This window comes from Zootoca vivipara, chromosome 11 (genome assembly GCF_963506605.1).
Source record: "Zootoca vivipara chromosome 11, rZooViv1.1, whole genome shotgun sequence".
In the NCBI taxonomy this organism is placed as follows: Eukaryota; Metazoa; Chordata; class Lepidosauria; order Squamata; family Lacertidae; genus Zootoca; species Zootoca vivipara.
This window is the reverse complement of record NC_083286.1, coordinates 12,655,450-12,669,314: the sequence shown is the minus strand read 5'-3', so window position 1 is coordinate 12,669,314 and position 13,865 is coordinate 12,655,450. Positions and strand designations below refer to the sequence as shown.

General features: G+C 42.9%; 1 protein-coding gene across 1 annotated transcript in view; it reads left to right on the top strand.

Moving 5' to 3' along the window:
- Positions 1 to 10,156, top strand: part of SPTLC1 (serine palmitoyltransferase long chain base subunit 1) — a 40,020-nt gene extending 29,864 nt beyond the window's left edge. The window contains exons 11-15 of the mRNA XM_035099854.2: positions 1,561 to 1,657; positions 2,911 to 2,965; positions 5,241 to 5,358; positions 7,570 to 7,643; positions 8,727 to 10,156. Of these exons, the coding sequence (XP_034955745.1) occupies positions 1,561 to 1,657; positions 2,911 to 2,965; positions 5,241 to 5,358; positions 7,570 to 7,643; positions 8,727 to 8,820 (438 nt within the window). The 3' untranslated portion in view covers positions 8,821 to 10,156. The remainder of the gene's footprint in view (positions 1 to 1,560; positions 1,658 to 2,910; positions 2,966 to 5,240; positions 5,359 to 7,569; positions 7,644 to 8,726) is intronic.
- The last annotated feature ends 3,709 nt before the right edge of the window (positions 10,157 to 13,865 follow it).

Here is a 13,865-nt window from a genome sequence, read left to right as displayed (position 1 = left end):
AAAAGGGATGTGGGTGGTGCTGTTGTCTAAAACATTAAGCCTAGGGCTTGCCGATCAGAAGGTCGGCGGTTCGAATCCCCGCGACGGGGTGAGCTCCCGTTGCTCGGTCCCAGCTCCTGCCCACCTACCAGTTCGAAAGCACGTCAAAGTTCAAGTAGATAAATAGGTACTGCTTTGGCTGGAAGGTAAACGGCGTTTCCGTGCGCTGCTCTGGTTTGCCTGAAGCGGCTTAGTCATGCTAGCCACACGACCCAGAAGCTGTCTGCGGACAAACACCGGCTCCCTCAGCCTATAGAGCGAGATGAGTGCGCAACCCCAGAGTCATCCGCGACTGGACCTAATGGTCAGGGGTACCTTTACCTTTATACATAAAGGAAGGTTGCTGAAAAGGCAATAATTGGGGAGAAGTAGTTGATAGTAGAGGTGACTCCTAGAGCAAAGGTGAGCCTGGGCTTCAGTAAAGCAAAAAATTAATTAGACAACGCCAAATGATATCGAGCGACAGAATAATTTGGCCACAACAAGGAAATTTTGCCCATGGTATGATTGTTTTCCACCTAATCACTTTGGCACCCTCTTTGCAAAATTTAACAATTCCAAAATACAGATGTGCTTTCACTGTCGCAAGATTGAATATCTTGCCTTTGGCTGTACTTGAGGGTTGATTTCAAAAAATCCTGCTGGAAAAATGGTTATGTCCTTGTGGAGAGGGCAGTATTGAGTCAGTGGCTCATGTTCTTCTGGCTTGCACTCATTATAAGGATTTGAGGAGTGAGGTTATTACCCCTCTATTGTTGTCCTTGCTGGGTCGCTCAGCCATCACTACGGTGTCCTTTCTTTTGGCAGATCAAGATGATCAGGTGACAGCAAAAACTGCAAGGTTTTTAGCGGGAGCAATTAGAATAAGATCTTTTCTTTGATTATTGATGCAAACCTCCAAAATGAATTTTGTATAGTTAGGTTTTTACCTATTATCTTGAGTACTTTCAGTTTAAGTGCCCCACGGACCTTCTGGAATGGATTAATCCACTTTCCATTACTTTCAATGGGAAAGTTTGCTTCAGGTTAAGTACAGACTTCCGGAACCAATTGTGTACTTAAACTGAAGTACCACTGTATATTATTATATTATTATATTATATTATTGCTGTGGCTAGTGGTTGATGCAAATAAAGATACTTCTGATTCTGAGAGCCAGTTAACTGGCTCCACTTCTGAACTGATGGCCTCTTGATTTCAGAGTCATCAAGGCAGCAGGTGGCTAAGGGCACCTTACAGAATTGAAGTCCTGCATGTGACAGTAGAATCCAGGCTGTCTGCTCACAGTACTACTGTTACTGCTTTCAAATTTAAGAATGATAACTTGGTGAGATGGATGTTGGTCCACTGGGCTGTGTTGCCCACATGTAGCTGTTGTCACTGTGGACTTGGAAATAATTTCAGATTAGGTCTTTGGAACAAGGCTAGGCCAAGCATCCAGATACCAGTAAATTCTAACTTGTTTACCAATGAAGTATCTATATAAAGTGTGGTCACTCCATGCTGTTTTTTTCTTTCCAGAGATTATCTGGTCAAGGGTACTGCTTTTCAGCCTCTCTGCCTCCTCTCCTAGCTGCTGCCGCCATTGAGGGCCTCAATATCATGGAGGAAAACCCAGGTATCTTTTTTTTAAAAAAAGAGCAGAAAACTGTTCAGCATAAACTGCCAGCAAAGTTTTGAACTGCCAGACTTGTGAGATGGATTTGACTTCCTATTCTTGTGAGAGATTGCTCATAGATTCACTGTAGGAATTGCAGTTCACATTATGATATGCTTGTTAGTTGACTCAGCCCTTCATTTTCAATGATGCCTAGGTTATCTGAAGGATAGTTGTGCTATATCACCTAATGCATAGTGCAGTAGGAAAGCTTGTAGTTTTTTGAGAGTGGTGAAATCCCAAGAAATCTAAGAAATCTCGCCAGGCTAGTTGAATGGGCCACAAAATATATAAATGATTTGTTCCATTAAAAGTGATGAGGGAGATCCTTCAGATCCATGATCGTGGTGTTTCTTCTTTCTCTTCCATTGCTGCCATGAGTTTTTATTTTTTGGAATAGAGAGATACAAATACAAATATAAAAGCAAAATAAATGGCAATAGCAATGGCTACCAGGAAAGAGAGTCTTCTCTCTAGTTGAGAAGTCACTCAGAATGTGCCAGAAAAAGGCAAATTCAGCGTTGGAAATCTTTGCAAAGGGAATTGAAAACAGCTACCGGTAGTAGCATAATGGCATCATGTAAATCTCAGAATGGCCAAATCTATTACATTGTTCACAATTCCAGTTGCACTGGATTACAGCTGGGAAAGGTGTAGGGAAAATGACAGCAAAAATAATTGGGTGGCTAGCAGTTAGTGCACCTCTCAGCCTTGCCTCCTCCGCTGGCTTATGTTGTTCTCCCTCCAGGAAAGAGAATTACTCCTTTAGAGGCCTGAACAATTCTGCCACCATCCTTCACTTCTGTTTACCCAGAAGTTGAGATAAGAGAGAGCCTTCTTAGGTCAGCATGCTGCCACCACATACTTTACTGGCCCCTGCAGCCTTTTTGCTCTCTAGCAGTTCTCCAGCCCTGCCTTTGAGAGAAGGTGAAGTTCATTTATTCATGAGCTTGACTTAAAAGAGGCAAAAATGCCCCACTCTTGACCATGTGTTCTTCTGTTCTACGGTGTCTGTTCCCCATGGTCTAAGGTAGCATGGGGGCCCCATGTTTGTGTCGCTAAGCATTTATTTTCTCTGTATAATTTCCCTGTGAGCTCTCGAGTGGTAGAAAGGCAGATTTGTAGAAGTGGCAACTCTAGCACAAGACTTAAACAGCTGTTTATATTTATCCTGCTCAGTTTTAGATACCCCAACTTAAAACTGTTTTGTCTAGGGATTTTTCAGATTTTACGACAAAAATGCAAGCGAATACACCAGGCTTTACAAGGGTAAGTGAGTGCTTTGCCTTCTTGCTTTGAACTCCACGTTGAACGGAAAATGCCTCCTAAAAAAGCCCATAGTTTTCCAAACATCCTATACCATATTATCCAGGAGTAATCCCTAGTGAGTGGAATAGGGCTTACTTCTGAATAGGCATATAGAGGATCGTCTAAGATTGCACCTCCTAGTGGGGTTTCCCCCCCACCCAGCTCTGTTGAAGTTTGAGCTACTTTAGAAAATCCAGCTTCTGTGTTTGACTGCAGTTACAGTTAAAGCAGGGAACAATTTCTTGAAATACAATATGGGCAGTTTAGCCGTAATTTATCTTGAGTTTAAAATTCTTCTCCGGGGCATTTCAATATCAGACATGCGTTTAAAAGATCATACTCCCTCCGATACTGCTATATGAAATTTTATAGCTGGGGTAAATAAACATGCCATGTGTAAAATAGCCTTTGTTCCTAGCCACTCCCAGCTCTTTTACCTGCACATTGAATTATTGTCAGGGAATACAGTCTTCGATTGATACCAAAGATGCAGTCTGTGTCTGTAAATATGGTCACAATTAAGGTGTAACTGGCCGGAAGCATTGCAGAAAATAGATACTCGTGGGACCCTGTTTCCAAGACTTTGCTCTGTGTTCACTTTGGAGCACTCCCAAGTATTAATGCAGGAATATTTTGGGTGCTTCAATTTTGAGCCCCTTGTGCAAAAATAATTTCTGCGCATTTCACTTTGTTTAGCGCAAGAGGTTCTGAATTAATACATCCAAGATTAGATGAGTCTCTCTGAATTCACTGATGAGTTGAAAGTCTTCAACACATCAATGTTCAGCACAGGCACCCCCAAACTGCGGCCCTCCAGATGTTTTGGCCTACAACTCCCATGATCCCTAGCTAACAGGACCAGTGGTCAGGGATGATGGGAATTGTAGTCCAAAACATCTGGAGGGCCGGAGTTTGGGGATGCCTGGTTCAGCACATCTTTCAAATGATGAAAGAGCCTTGGCCCTAGGCTGTTGCACGATATCTGTGCCCTTTTTGGAAGGCGACACTGCAGTTCCCATTTTTCTGTAGTCAGGTGCATCTCGCATACTATCCTTAGCTTTTCCATACAAGTTATCACCTCATACATTTACTACATCTTCTGTAGCACAAGTTTTCATTAGGCATACATTTCATTGTGCCAATTTCCCCATCTCTGCCTATGTAAAATATCCTTTAGAATAGGGTTGCCATACCAGCAAAGCCAGACGCTCTTCTCTTAACACAAACATTAACTGACCTTTTGTCTGGAAGAGCTTTGTCTGACACTTTGCTTATTGTTCTTCTCTAGCTTGATGCGTGCTTGAGTCAGATGCTGGTTTATTTTAAGTAAGTGGCAAAAGGAACTTGGGTATCAACTTGGGACTTCTAAAGCAAGCCTCTAGAAATGTACAGTACATTTATGACAAAGTGCGGTTGGGGAGAAATCTGCAAATGTCAAAGCTTTAAATTGGCTGGGATTCAAAGGTGGTTTCTCTTATTAAACTACCTTTTCCTTTTGTAGCAGTTAGTTGCCTTCATTTCTGAAATGTGCTAATGGTCCATTTTATAATTAAACTGTCTGTTAGACGTGAAGCATTAGTATTGGGACCTGTGCTTTTAAACTTCTTCATAAATGATTTAAAGTTATTTTGTAAGTCTTCAACATGCAAGCCTCTCACATGGTTCCATAAAAATCTGCCTCGTCAAATGTATGTTAGAGTTGCATTCATGATTTTGCTTGTGACTAGATGATTGCTTGCTTTATGATATTAATATCCAAACACTGCTTCTCTCTCTCTCGTGTTCTTGATTTCCTTCCTTCCATTAGATTTCAGGCTCTTAACAAGATACTTTTCAGCAATTTTAATGTGGAATAATTGAAAATTGAGATGTTTCTAGAGATTAAATTCTAAATTAAATTGAGCAAAACTCTTAATGCACAACTTGTTTTAGCATATCTTTGTCCTAGTGACAGCATTGTCCACTTGCCCAGTGAAAACCTCTGGGCTGGCAGGGCTTTTATGCCGACCTAGTTGGGGGAAAATATATTCTTCCACAGTTCAGGGAAGTGCCTCACCTCTTAATTTAGAAGTGCAGTTTAGGCAGATTCTACTGGCACTCTTACAGGAGCTGAAACTGCCTCCCCAACTTGCGTTCACTATTGTTACAAAGCGACTGCTAATTTACAATGCCAGTTTTTCTTCCATTTTATTGCTGACCATATCAGCAATTTCGATATGTTGACCCTTTTTTTTAGGATTCCTGGTCTACGTGTAGTGGGGCAATCCCTTTCTCCAGCATTGCACCTCCGCTTAGAAGACAGCACTGGATCTCGAGAGAGTGATGCAAGGCTACTGAAGGAAATTGTTGATTATGTAAGAGTCCTTTTTTTCACGGTCCTCAAAGCCTAACAACGAGAAGAAAGAAGTGGAGGTGTTCTGTATTGAAGTCTCTGTTGCACTTCCTTCTAGAATTCCTCCATGTGCTGGGTTGCAAGGTTACATTTGAAAAGTAGGGTTGCCATACATCCGGAATTTCCTGGGCATAGCCGGGATTCGGCCATTGGAAACGGTGTCTGGGCAGAAATCGCTTTAACGTCTAGGAAAATCTGGACGTATGGCAACCCATGCTGGAAGTGTAGATTTGGGCAAATTCCCTTAAAAATAGCCCCAGAACTATTTTTTGTAAAGAAAGAAAGAAAGAAAGAAAAGAAAGGAAAGGAAAGGAAAGGAAAGTTCAACAACTTTGGCCAAAAAAGATTTTCACTTTTTGAAAAATGGCAACCCTAAGATTGCTACAGCAATCATCTGGGATTGGTCCCTTTTAAAACTAAGGCATATGAGAGGCAGCATTGTACCCGCTATGGGAGATGGGTATTGAGGGCAAGATAGCATTGGACGAGTGTCTCTCAGTTCCCTGGCTCTTGAGCCGTGTGGACCCACAATGTCAGGCTTCTACCAGCGATTCCCAGCCAGTTGCCCAGGAACGTACAAAGACAAGGAAATGTCTCTTACCGTCCACTTTTTATTCAGTATTTACAGAGAGAGGCTGTAGAACCCAGCCTCGTGGATAATGGCATTGTCCAGAGTGAATTGGACAATCTCTCTCACTTCCTCATTCATCACTTTTACGGGTGCTGCTACGTGCCCTCTGTCTTCGAGTTATTTGCTCTCCTACTTTTAAGGCTTGCCGGGTTCTGGGAATTGGGGGGGGGGTGTTCCAATGCTTTCTAAAGACACCATGTCCACCAGTTGTGACCCCCCTCCCATTATTTCCCAACTTTCCCCCTCATCTGCCTCTGAGCTGTGACCTCCCTCAAGCCCCTGTTGTAAATCTAAACTGTCTTCCTTTTTCCTCCTCCCTGGAAGGGTCAAGCTGTGGAGGCAGTCTCTACCATTCCTCCTCTTCCCAGTCCCTGACACACAGGGTGCTATAATTTGTCCAGTGCTATTTGACACCTATTCAAATCTGTTGAGAGTGGCCATTGGGGGCTTTGGAGCTCAGCAGACAGGCAAGAGCCTGGTCTTCCCTGCTCCATTTCACTTCTCTGGTACAACAGCAGGGAGGTGATTGCAAGCTAGCATCATCAACCGTGGTTTGAAGTTCCCTTGTTTCAAGTCCCGTGGAGATCATGCTTGCGTGTGATTTCTGGCATCTAGACATGCGCAGACATGATTTTCGACGTCTGGGCATGCACAGATGCAATTTTTGGCACCCCGGAAGCGAGTTGCCTTGCTGCACCGATTTAGTGCAGTGTGCAGGGACTCGGCGGGCATGTAGCTCAGTTCGGGGGCTGCTTGTGGCCTGGTTAAACTGCCCCCGTGGACTGCTTGTGGCCTGTGGGCCGCAGGTTGCCGATCCCTGCACTAAACCATAGTTAACCTTAACCACTACAATTAGCTGTAAATGAAAGTGAAAGATTCTGACCTCACTGGAGGAGGAAAGGAGTGGGGGAGTTGATGGGCCCAAGACTAGTGCACATAATGCAAACCTAGTATTTGATGTTGTGTGCAAGTACATGGAATGTACGTTGGTTCACTTAGAGAAAGGAATATGATGCGAGTAACGCTGTGGTCAAAACCACTGAGCCTTTTGGGCTTGTCAATCAGAAGGTCGGCAGTTCGAATCCACGTGACAGGGTGAGCTCCCATTGCTCTGTCCGAGCTCCTGCCAACCTAGCAGTTCGAAAGCACACCAGTACAAGTAGATAAATAGGTACCGCTCCAAGCGGGAAGGTAAACGGCGTTTCCATCATGGTGTCCCGTTGTGCCAGAAGCAGTTTAGTCATGCTTGGCCACATGACCTGGAAAGCTTTCTGCAGACAAATGCTGCTCCCTCGGCCTGAAAAGTGAGAAGAGCGCCGCAGCCCCATAGTCGCCTTTGACTGGACTAAACCTTTACTCTTCTTTTTCTTTTTTTACAATAGAGCAAGGAGCAGTTGTGGGGTGGCTAGAAGAGAGTTAACAGTATTACAAACCAGCACTAAAAATGTATTTAGCTCCTTGTGGCAAGGTACCACATGTTACTTAACAGTCTGATATATAACACATGAGTGTGGCAACTGATTCTCCTGTTTCTCTCCTCAGTGTATGAACAGAGGTATTGCATTAACCCAGGCTCGCTATTTGGAGAAAGAAGAGAAGTTTCTCCCACCACCCAGGTTCGTAGATACTTGCTCACCTTGCTATTAAAACAAAACTGTGTTCTTCTGATGGCAGGCAGAATGGGTGGGTTGAGAAGCATCCTGTAGCTTGTGTTGGAACCTCTGGATTTTAAAGGTCGCTGTTGTTTTATAAGTCATGGACTCGTCTATTGAATAGGCAGACTGTCCTAAACGGCTTGCTCATCTATACTTAAATAGGTTTCAGGGAATGAATATGTGTGGGTGTTTTTTTTTTTTAAAAAAAAAAAAGCTATAAAATGCTGTCTGGCGGTTACTTAAGAGCAGGCATGGTGAGGGAGAATAAGGTCACTTACTCACCTTCTGTTGTCACTAGAAACAACAGAAGGACTTGAGGCCTGGCCAGATGGGTGGGTTATAAGTAAAAAATTATCATCATCTACTAGGACCAGGGCCTTTTCAATATTGGCCCCAACTTGGTGGAACGCTCTTTCACAGGAGACCAGGGCCCTGTCATCTTTCCGCAGGGCCTGCAAGACAGAGCTGTTCCACCTGGCCTTTGGGCTGGACTTAGTCTGATCTCTGTGTTTTTCCTCCCTCATGGTTTGGATTTATGGACTACTTAAAATGAGGCTGCATTTTAAATTTTAATATTGTATTTTAATCTCTATTTTAATTAATTGCTTTTATGTTTTATTGTAATTTTATTGGTGTTAGCCGCCCTGAGCCCGGTTTTGACTGGGGAGGGCGGGGTATAAATAAATATTATTATTATTATTATTATTATTATTATTATTATTATTATTATTCATCTCACTGTACCTTTTCTAGCTACTAAACTATACCAGTCACCAAATCTAGATAATCCTTATTATTGAATTGACAGGGGAAGCTATGATTACTGTTATGTGAAGCAAAAAATATTGATGGGCAAAGAAAAGTATTAGGAGACTGAGTACATGTGCAGCTGTCTTATTTACTAAGCTATGCCACTGATCTGCCTAAGCCGGTAATGTCTTCTCTGACTGGCAGCAGCTTAAAGAGTCTGGTTTGTGCTGTAAGGTTGCCATGCAACGAAAAGACAACAACTTTGACCGACTACCCTGTTTTTGCCCCTGACAGCATCCGAGTCGTAGTGACAGTAGAACAGACAGAACCAGAATTGGACAAAGCTGCCTCGCTTATCAGGGAAGCTGCGGAGTCGGTGCTGAACTAAGGCCTGCATACTTGAGTCTTCATTCTTCACACAACACTGGGAATACCGATTTTCCTACTGTATGGTGGATTGGCTTGTGCTCCCAAGGTTCAAGCTCGTTGACTTTCTCTTCTGACGGAGTGGAAAGCTCAACTTCCACTGAGTCATTCCAGAACAAACAAACAAAAAGGTCACAAATACGGGAACGTGAAACTCTGCTCACTGTATAAGTACTGTTTCTATTGGAGATCATTGTTATCACTGGCATTTTACATGAGTTTCACCTCTGTTCTTAAAGGGCCTTATTCCTTTCCCTCACTCTCTAAATGTGTAAAACAAGCCGAGCTATTTTTGAGAGTTTTGTGTGTAACGCTAATGAACATGAAAGGGTGAAAAAACTTACACGATATTCTTCATTTAACCTCTCTTAAGATGTATTATTTTAAGTAACATTCCCCCAAACAGGTTCCTATTACTGTCAGACCAGATAGTTAAATGGTATTATGGAATTAACGCTTTTGAATAATGTACTTAAGTAGCTTTTATTACACTGGGTATGTGGGAATTTTGTACACTTTTTTTTAAGATCTTTTAGTTTTTGAAATTCCCAGAAGGAGCTGTTTTTTCTAACTATTTCTCTGGTTTCCATTAAATGTCTTATCTCATGCCAGTTCCTTTATTCTATACAAGTTGACCTTTCCTGTGATTTTACCACGCATTTAACTTTTATATACCAGTGATCACCAGTGTTGTGCACCCATTGGAGCTCCCAGTTAAATTTCAGTCTCAATCTCCACTGGATTGAGTTCAGCATTATACAATCTGTATGCACACACAGATGAAATGCTGGTAGAATTTCTTCTGCCAAATATCGATCTCTTACCATAATCTGGTGGGTGCATAAATTAATGGGAAAACTAATTCACTCATAATGTTTCTTGTCCATGTTTACTCATCAATACCTTTAAAAACCATGAATAAATTAGAAATACTTAACATTTAGTTGCATGGGCACATATCCCTACTGTAATCAGGAAGTTCCAATTTCTCTCTCTCTCAATTACTTGCTTGAGACTACCACTCAGGTCTCTGCTAAAGATGTGCAGAAAAGGGACTGTCATTGATACCATAGAAGTTTCAGTATGTCACCTGGAATCAGGAAGACCTCTTTTCGCCCTTCAAGGAAGTTAGCATACTATGAATTTGCCATGATAACTGTTCCAGATTTCTGGTGAATACTATTTTTTAAAGACTTTCTGTTAACGTCTAGGTTGCTTCTACACTCCTGTGCCTTTTTTGGTTGCTGCTACATATTCCAGCGCTCTATTTGACACATAATTTTTTTAAAAAAATAAAAGCATATATTTGATCCTGTTTTTGTCCTTCTTTCTTCATATTCCGACTGCACCATCTTCTCTATCAGCTACGATCTCATTAAGGGGGAAGTAATCGGATTTGAGCCACAGTCCCTGAACTTCGTAGAGCTAAATCGGCTTAAAGTGCTTCATGGTAACTTGAGGTGGGTATCAGGCTTCTCTTTCAGTACTTTAAGGTATAAATTTTCCCATCATGCTTCAGGCCGTGCTGCCTTTCCACATAGTGATCAATCCAGCGGCTTCGGTAGCCAAGCCAGTTAATTTGCTACGTTGATGAGTTTCTGGTTTTCTTCAAAATGCAGTTTCAGAATTGTGGCCAAACATTGTATAGTCCAGTGTAACTTTATCAGCTGCCGACAGTTATGCTAATTGTAAACTGAAAATATTTTCAGGACTGTCGACTCCCAAGTTCTCCTCTTTCAAATGAGATCAGAAAAGGGTTGGGACTTCTCATTTAAAACACACCAGGCACTCTTGTCTTCTACCACCTCCTGCAGTTTGGTCAGACTCATGTTAGTAGCTTCGAGAACACTGTCCAAACATCTCATCCTCTGTCGTCCCCTTCTCCTTGTGCCCTCAATTTCCCCCAACATCAGGGTATTTTCCAGGGAGTCTTCTCTTCTCATGAGGTGGCCAAAGTATTGGAGCCTCAGCTTCAGGATCTGTCCTTCCAGGGAGCACTCAGGGCTGATTTCCTTCAAAATTGATAGGTTTGATCTTCTTGCAGTCCGTGGGACTCTCAAGAGTCTCCTCCAGCACCATAATTCAAATGCATCAATCCTTCAGCGATCAGCCTCCTTTATGGTCCAGCATTCACTTTCATACATCACTATTGGGAAAACCATAGCTTTAACTATACAGACCTTTGTCGGCAAGGTGATGTGTCTGCTTTTTAAGATGTCTAGGTTTGGTACCCTAGGTAAAGGTACCCCTGACTGTTAGGTCCAGTCGCGGACGACTCTCGGGTTGTGCACTCATCTCGCTCTATAGGCCGAGGAGCCGGCGTTTGTCCGCAGACAGCTTCCGGGTCATGTGGCCAGCATGACTAAGCCACTTCTGGCGAACCAGAGCAGCACACGGAAACGCCGTTTACCTTCCAGCCAGAGCAGTACCTATTTATCTACTTGAACTTTGACGTGCTTTCGAACTACTTGTAGGTGGGCAGGAGCTGGGACCGAGCAACGGGAGATCACCCCGTCGCGGGGATTCGAACCGCTGACCTTCTGATCTGCAAGCCCTATGCTTAGTGTTTTAGACAACAGCGCCACCCGCATCCCTTTTTTCCTTTTTGTATACCTATTTATCTACTTGCACTTTGACGTGCTTTCGAACTGATAGGTTGGCAGGAAGGTTTGTCATACTGGTCCTTAATAGTTTTGTAGCAGCAGCTAGACTAGAGAAGAAATGTCTAAAACAGTGGTGCTTTATTGAAACTGGCCGGTTGCAGAGCAACCCTTAAACAAGTAGATGAGATTGCCTGTTGGTATGCAGTTGCTTCCTTTTCCTTGCCACCTCCATGCCTGAAAATTAAATCAAGGGCGACATTTAGAAAAGAACAATGCTTTCTAACAGTAAAGTTGATCATTCTCAATTGAGCTTATTTGGAGGTTGTGAACTGTAAAGCACAACAAGAATACTCAGTTCAGAGTGCTGGTACCCAGGAACAGCTTTGACTTCTTCCTCTGCACTTTAGAAATGTGATCCTGGTCACGGCAAAGAATGGAGGACTGTCTTCGTCTTGTCTTTTTGTCACCCCATCTGGTCTTTATTACTTCAAAAGGGGCTGTGGGGTGTTGGCGTTTGCCAATCTCTGAAGCTGCTACTGCAAACCAAGCTTTGCATCCTGCGATGATTCACAAAATGTACAGGAGCTGTAAATGCTACTCTGGCAAAGGAAATATTTAGGGTTAACCCCAAGCATTTGTGTACTTAACAATTTCAGGGCTCCAATAAAAGGAAATGTCTGGAAGCGTGTATGTATGATGATCGGACCGAAGCTGTGCTTTTTTATTTTAAAAAAATGACCAGTTTGTTCTAGACACAGATCCATTCAAAGCATGTACAATAAAAGTAAGCCAGAAATCCACATTAATAAATCAAATTGGTCATTAGAGCTAGAGCTAGTAGACGCCTCGACTTCCTTCCCCATCTCTGTGTTTCACATAAAGTCAGAGGCCTACAGCTTCCCCATGCTAGAGAGAGGAATACCCTCACTCAATGTAAATCAATTGGTACAACATTCTCTTATTGCTCTCATTCATTCAAAGTGGTGCTACACTGTTAAAATCCATTGTTACATTGCCCTGGACATCATGCCAAGAAGAGAAATAATACCTACCAGGGTGGATTGGCAGACGAAACTATTGGACTATGCAGAGATGGCATGATTAACCAGGAAAATCAGAAACCAGGAGGACCAAAACTTCAACAAAGAATGGGACAAATTTATATTACAGTGTTGAAAGACCACTGTAAACACCTGAACTCTTTAGCAGGTTTTAAATAGCTCTTGCAATGATACACAGATTTTGGACACAGTGGAGGACTGTAAATTGGATGGACTTATAATATGCACTTTGAATAACTTTTAGAGAACCCATGGAGGGGAAGACGAAAGTCTTGAGATTCGGAAGAATCTTGTGTAAAAAAAATTAACATTACGAATGAATATGAGTGTGAATGAATTTTTTAAACCAAATAAAAATTAATTATAAAATAAAAAAGGCATTGAGAAACATGGGAAATAAAGAACCCCTCACAATCATAAGGGTTAAGGTTAGGGTTTGTAAGACTCATTTTGCAGCGTGCCGCATTTTATATTCTGGTAGTTGTAACTTGCTATTTTGAAATTCTGGGCCAAAAGGCAAGAGAAGCTAATGTACTGCGTTGGCATTATTCTCTTTTGGATTGTAAACTACCTTGAATGTTTTGCATGCTCATATTTCTCTGGATTCTGTAAGCGCAGCAAAATGCGGCTCCCTGCTTTGCCACCCCACCCACCCCAATATTTAGGCAGCATATACCGTAACTTTTCTGTTGATTAGACGCCCCCGTGTATAGGACCCCCCCTATTTTGGGGGGGGGCTATTTTAAGAAAATGAGGGGAGGTGGCCCAAAGTTGTTGAGCCTCTCCCCCCCACGCAGCTGCGGGCAGGAAACACTCCCTAGATCATTTCCCGTGCGCAGGTAGGGAGTGTTTCCCTTGCACAGCAGCATCGAGGGAAGTTGTGCTCCAGCCAGCCAGCCGGTTGGCTGGAGGGCACCTTCCCCCATGCCGCTGTGTGTGGGAAATGATCCAGGGAGTGCTTCCCGTACGCAGCAGCCTCCATGCCGCCAGCCAGCGCCCCCAGATCGCTCCCTGCGTGCAGCAGCATCTCCCCCCATGCCACTATCCATGTATTGGACGACCCCAGTTTTTTGACATGACTTTTGAGTCAAAAAACCTCGTCCAATACATGGGAAAATACAGTAAGCTGAAACGGGAGCAATACAGAGAAGATTAGCATTCCTCAATATAACCTCCGGGGATGACGAACATGAGCCGTTTGAAGATTTTGTAGGACTCCCGACTCCCATCAGACCCAGCCAGCATGGCCAATGGGTCAGTTTTTGTAAGATTGTACCTTTGACATGCTTAGTAGAGTCTCTAACCATTCAGCCACTTTAACAGCAGCAACAAGGGTTTTCTTC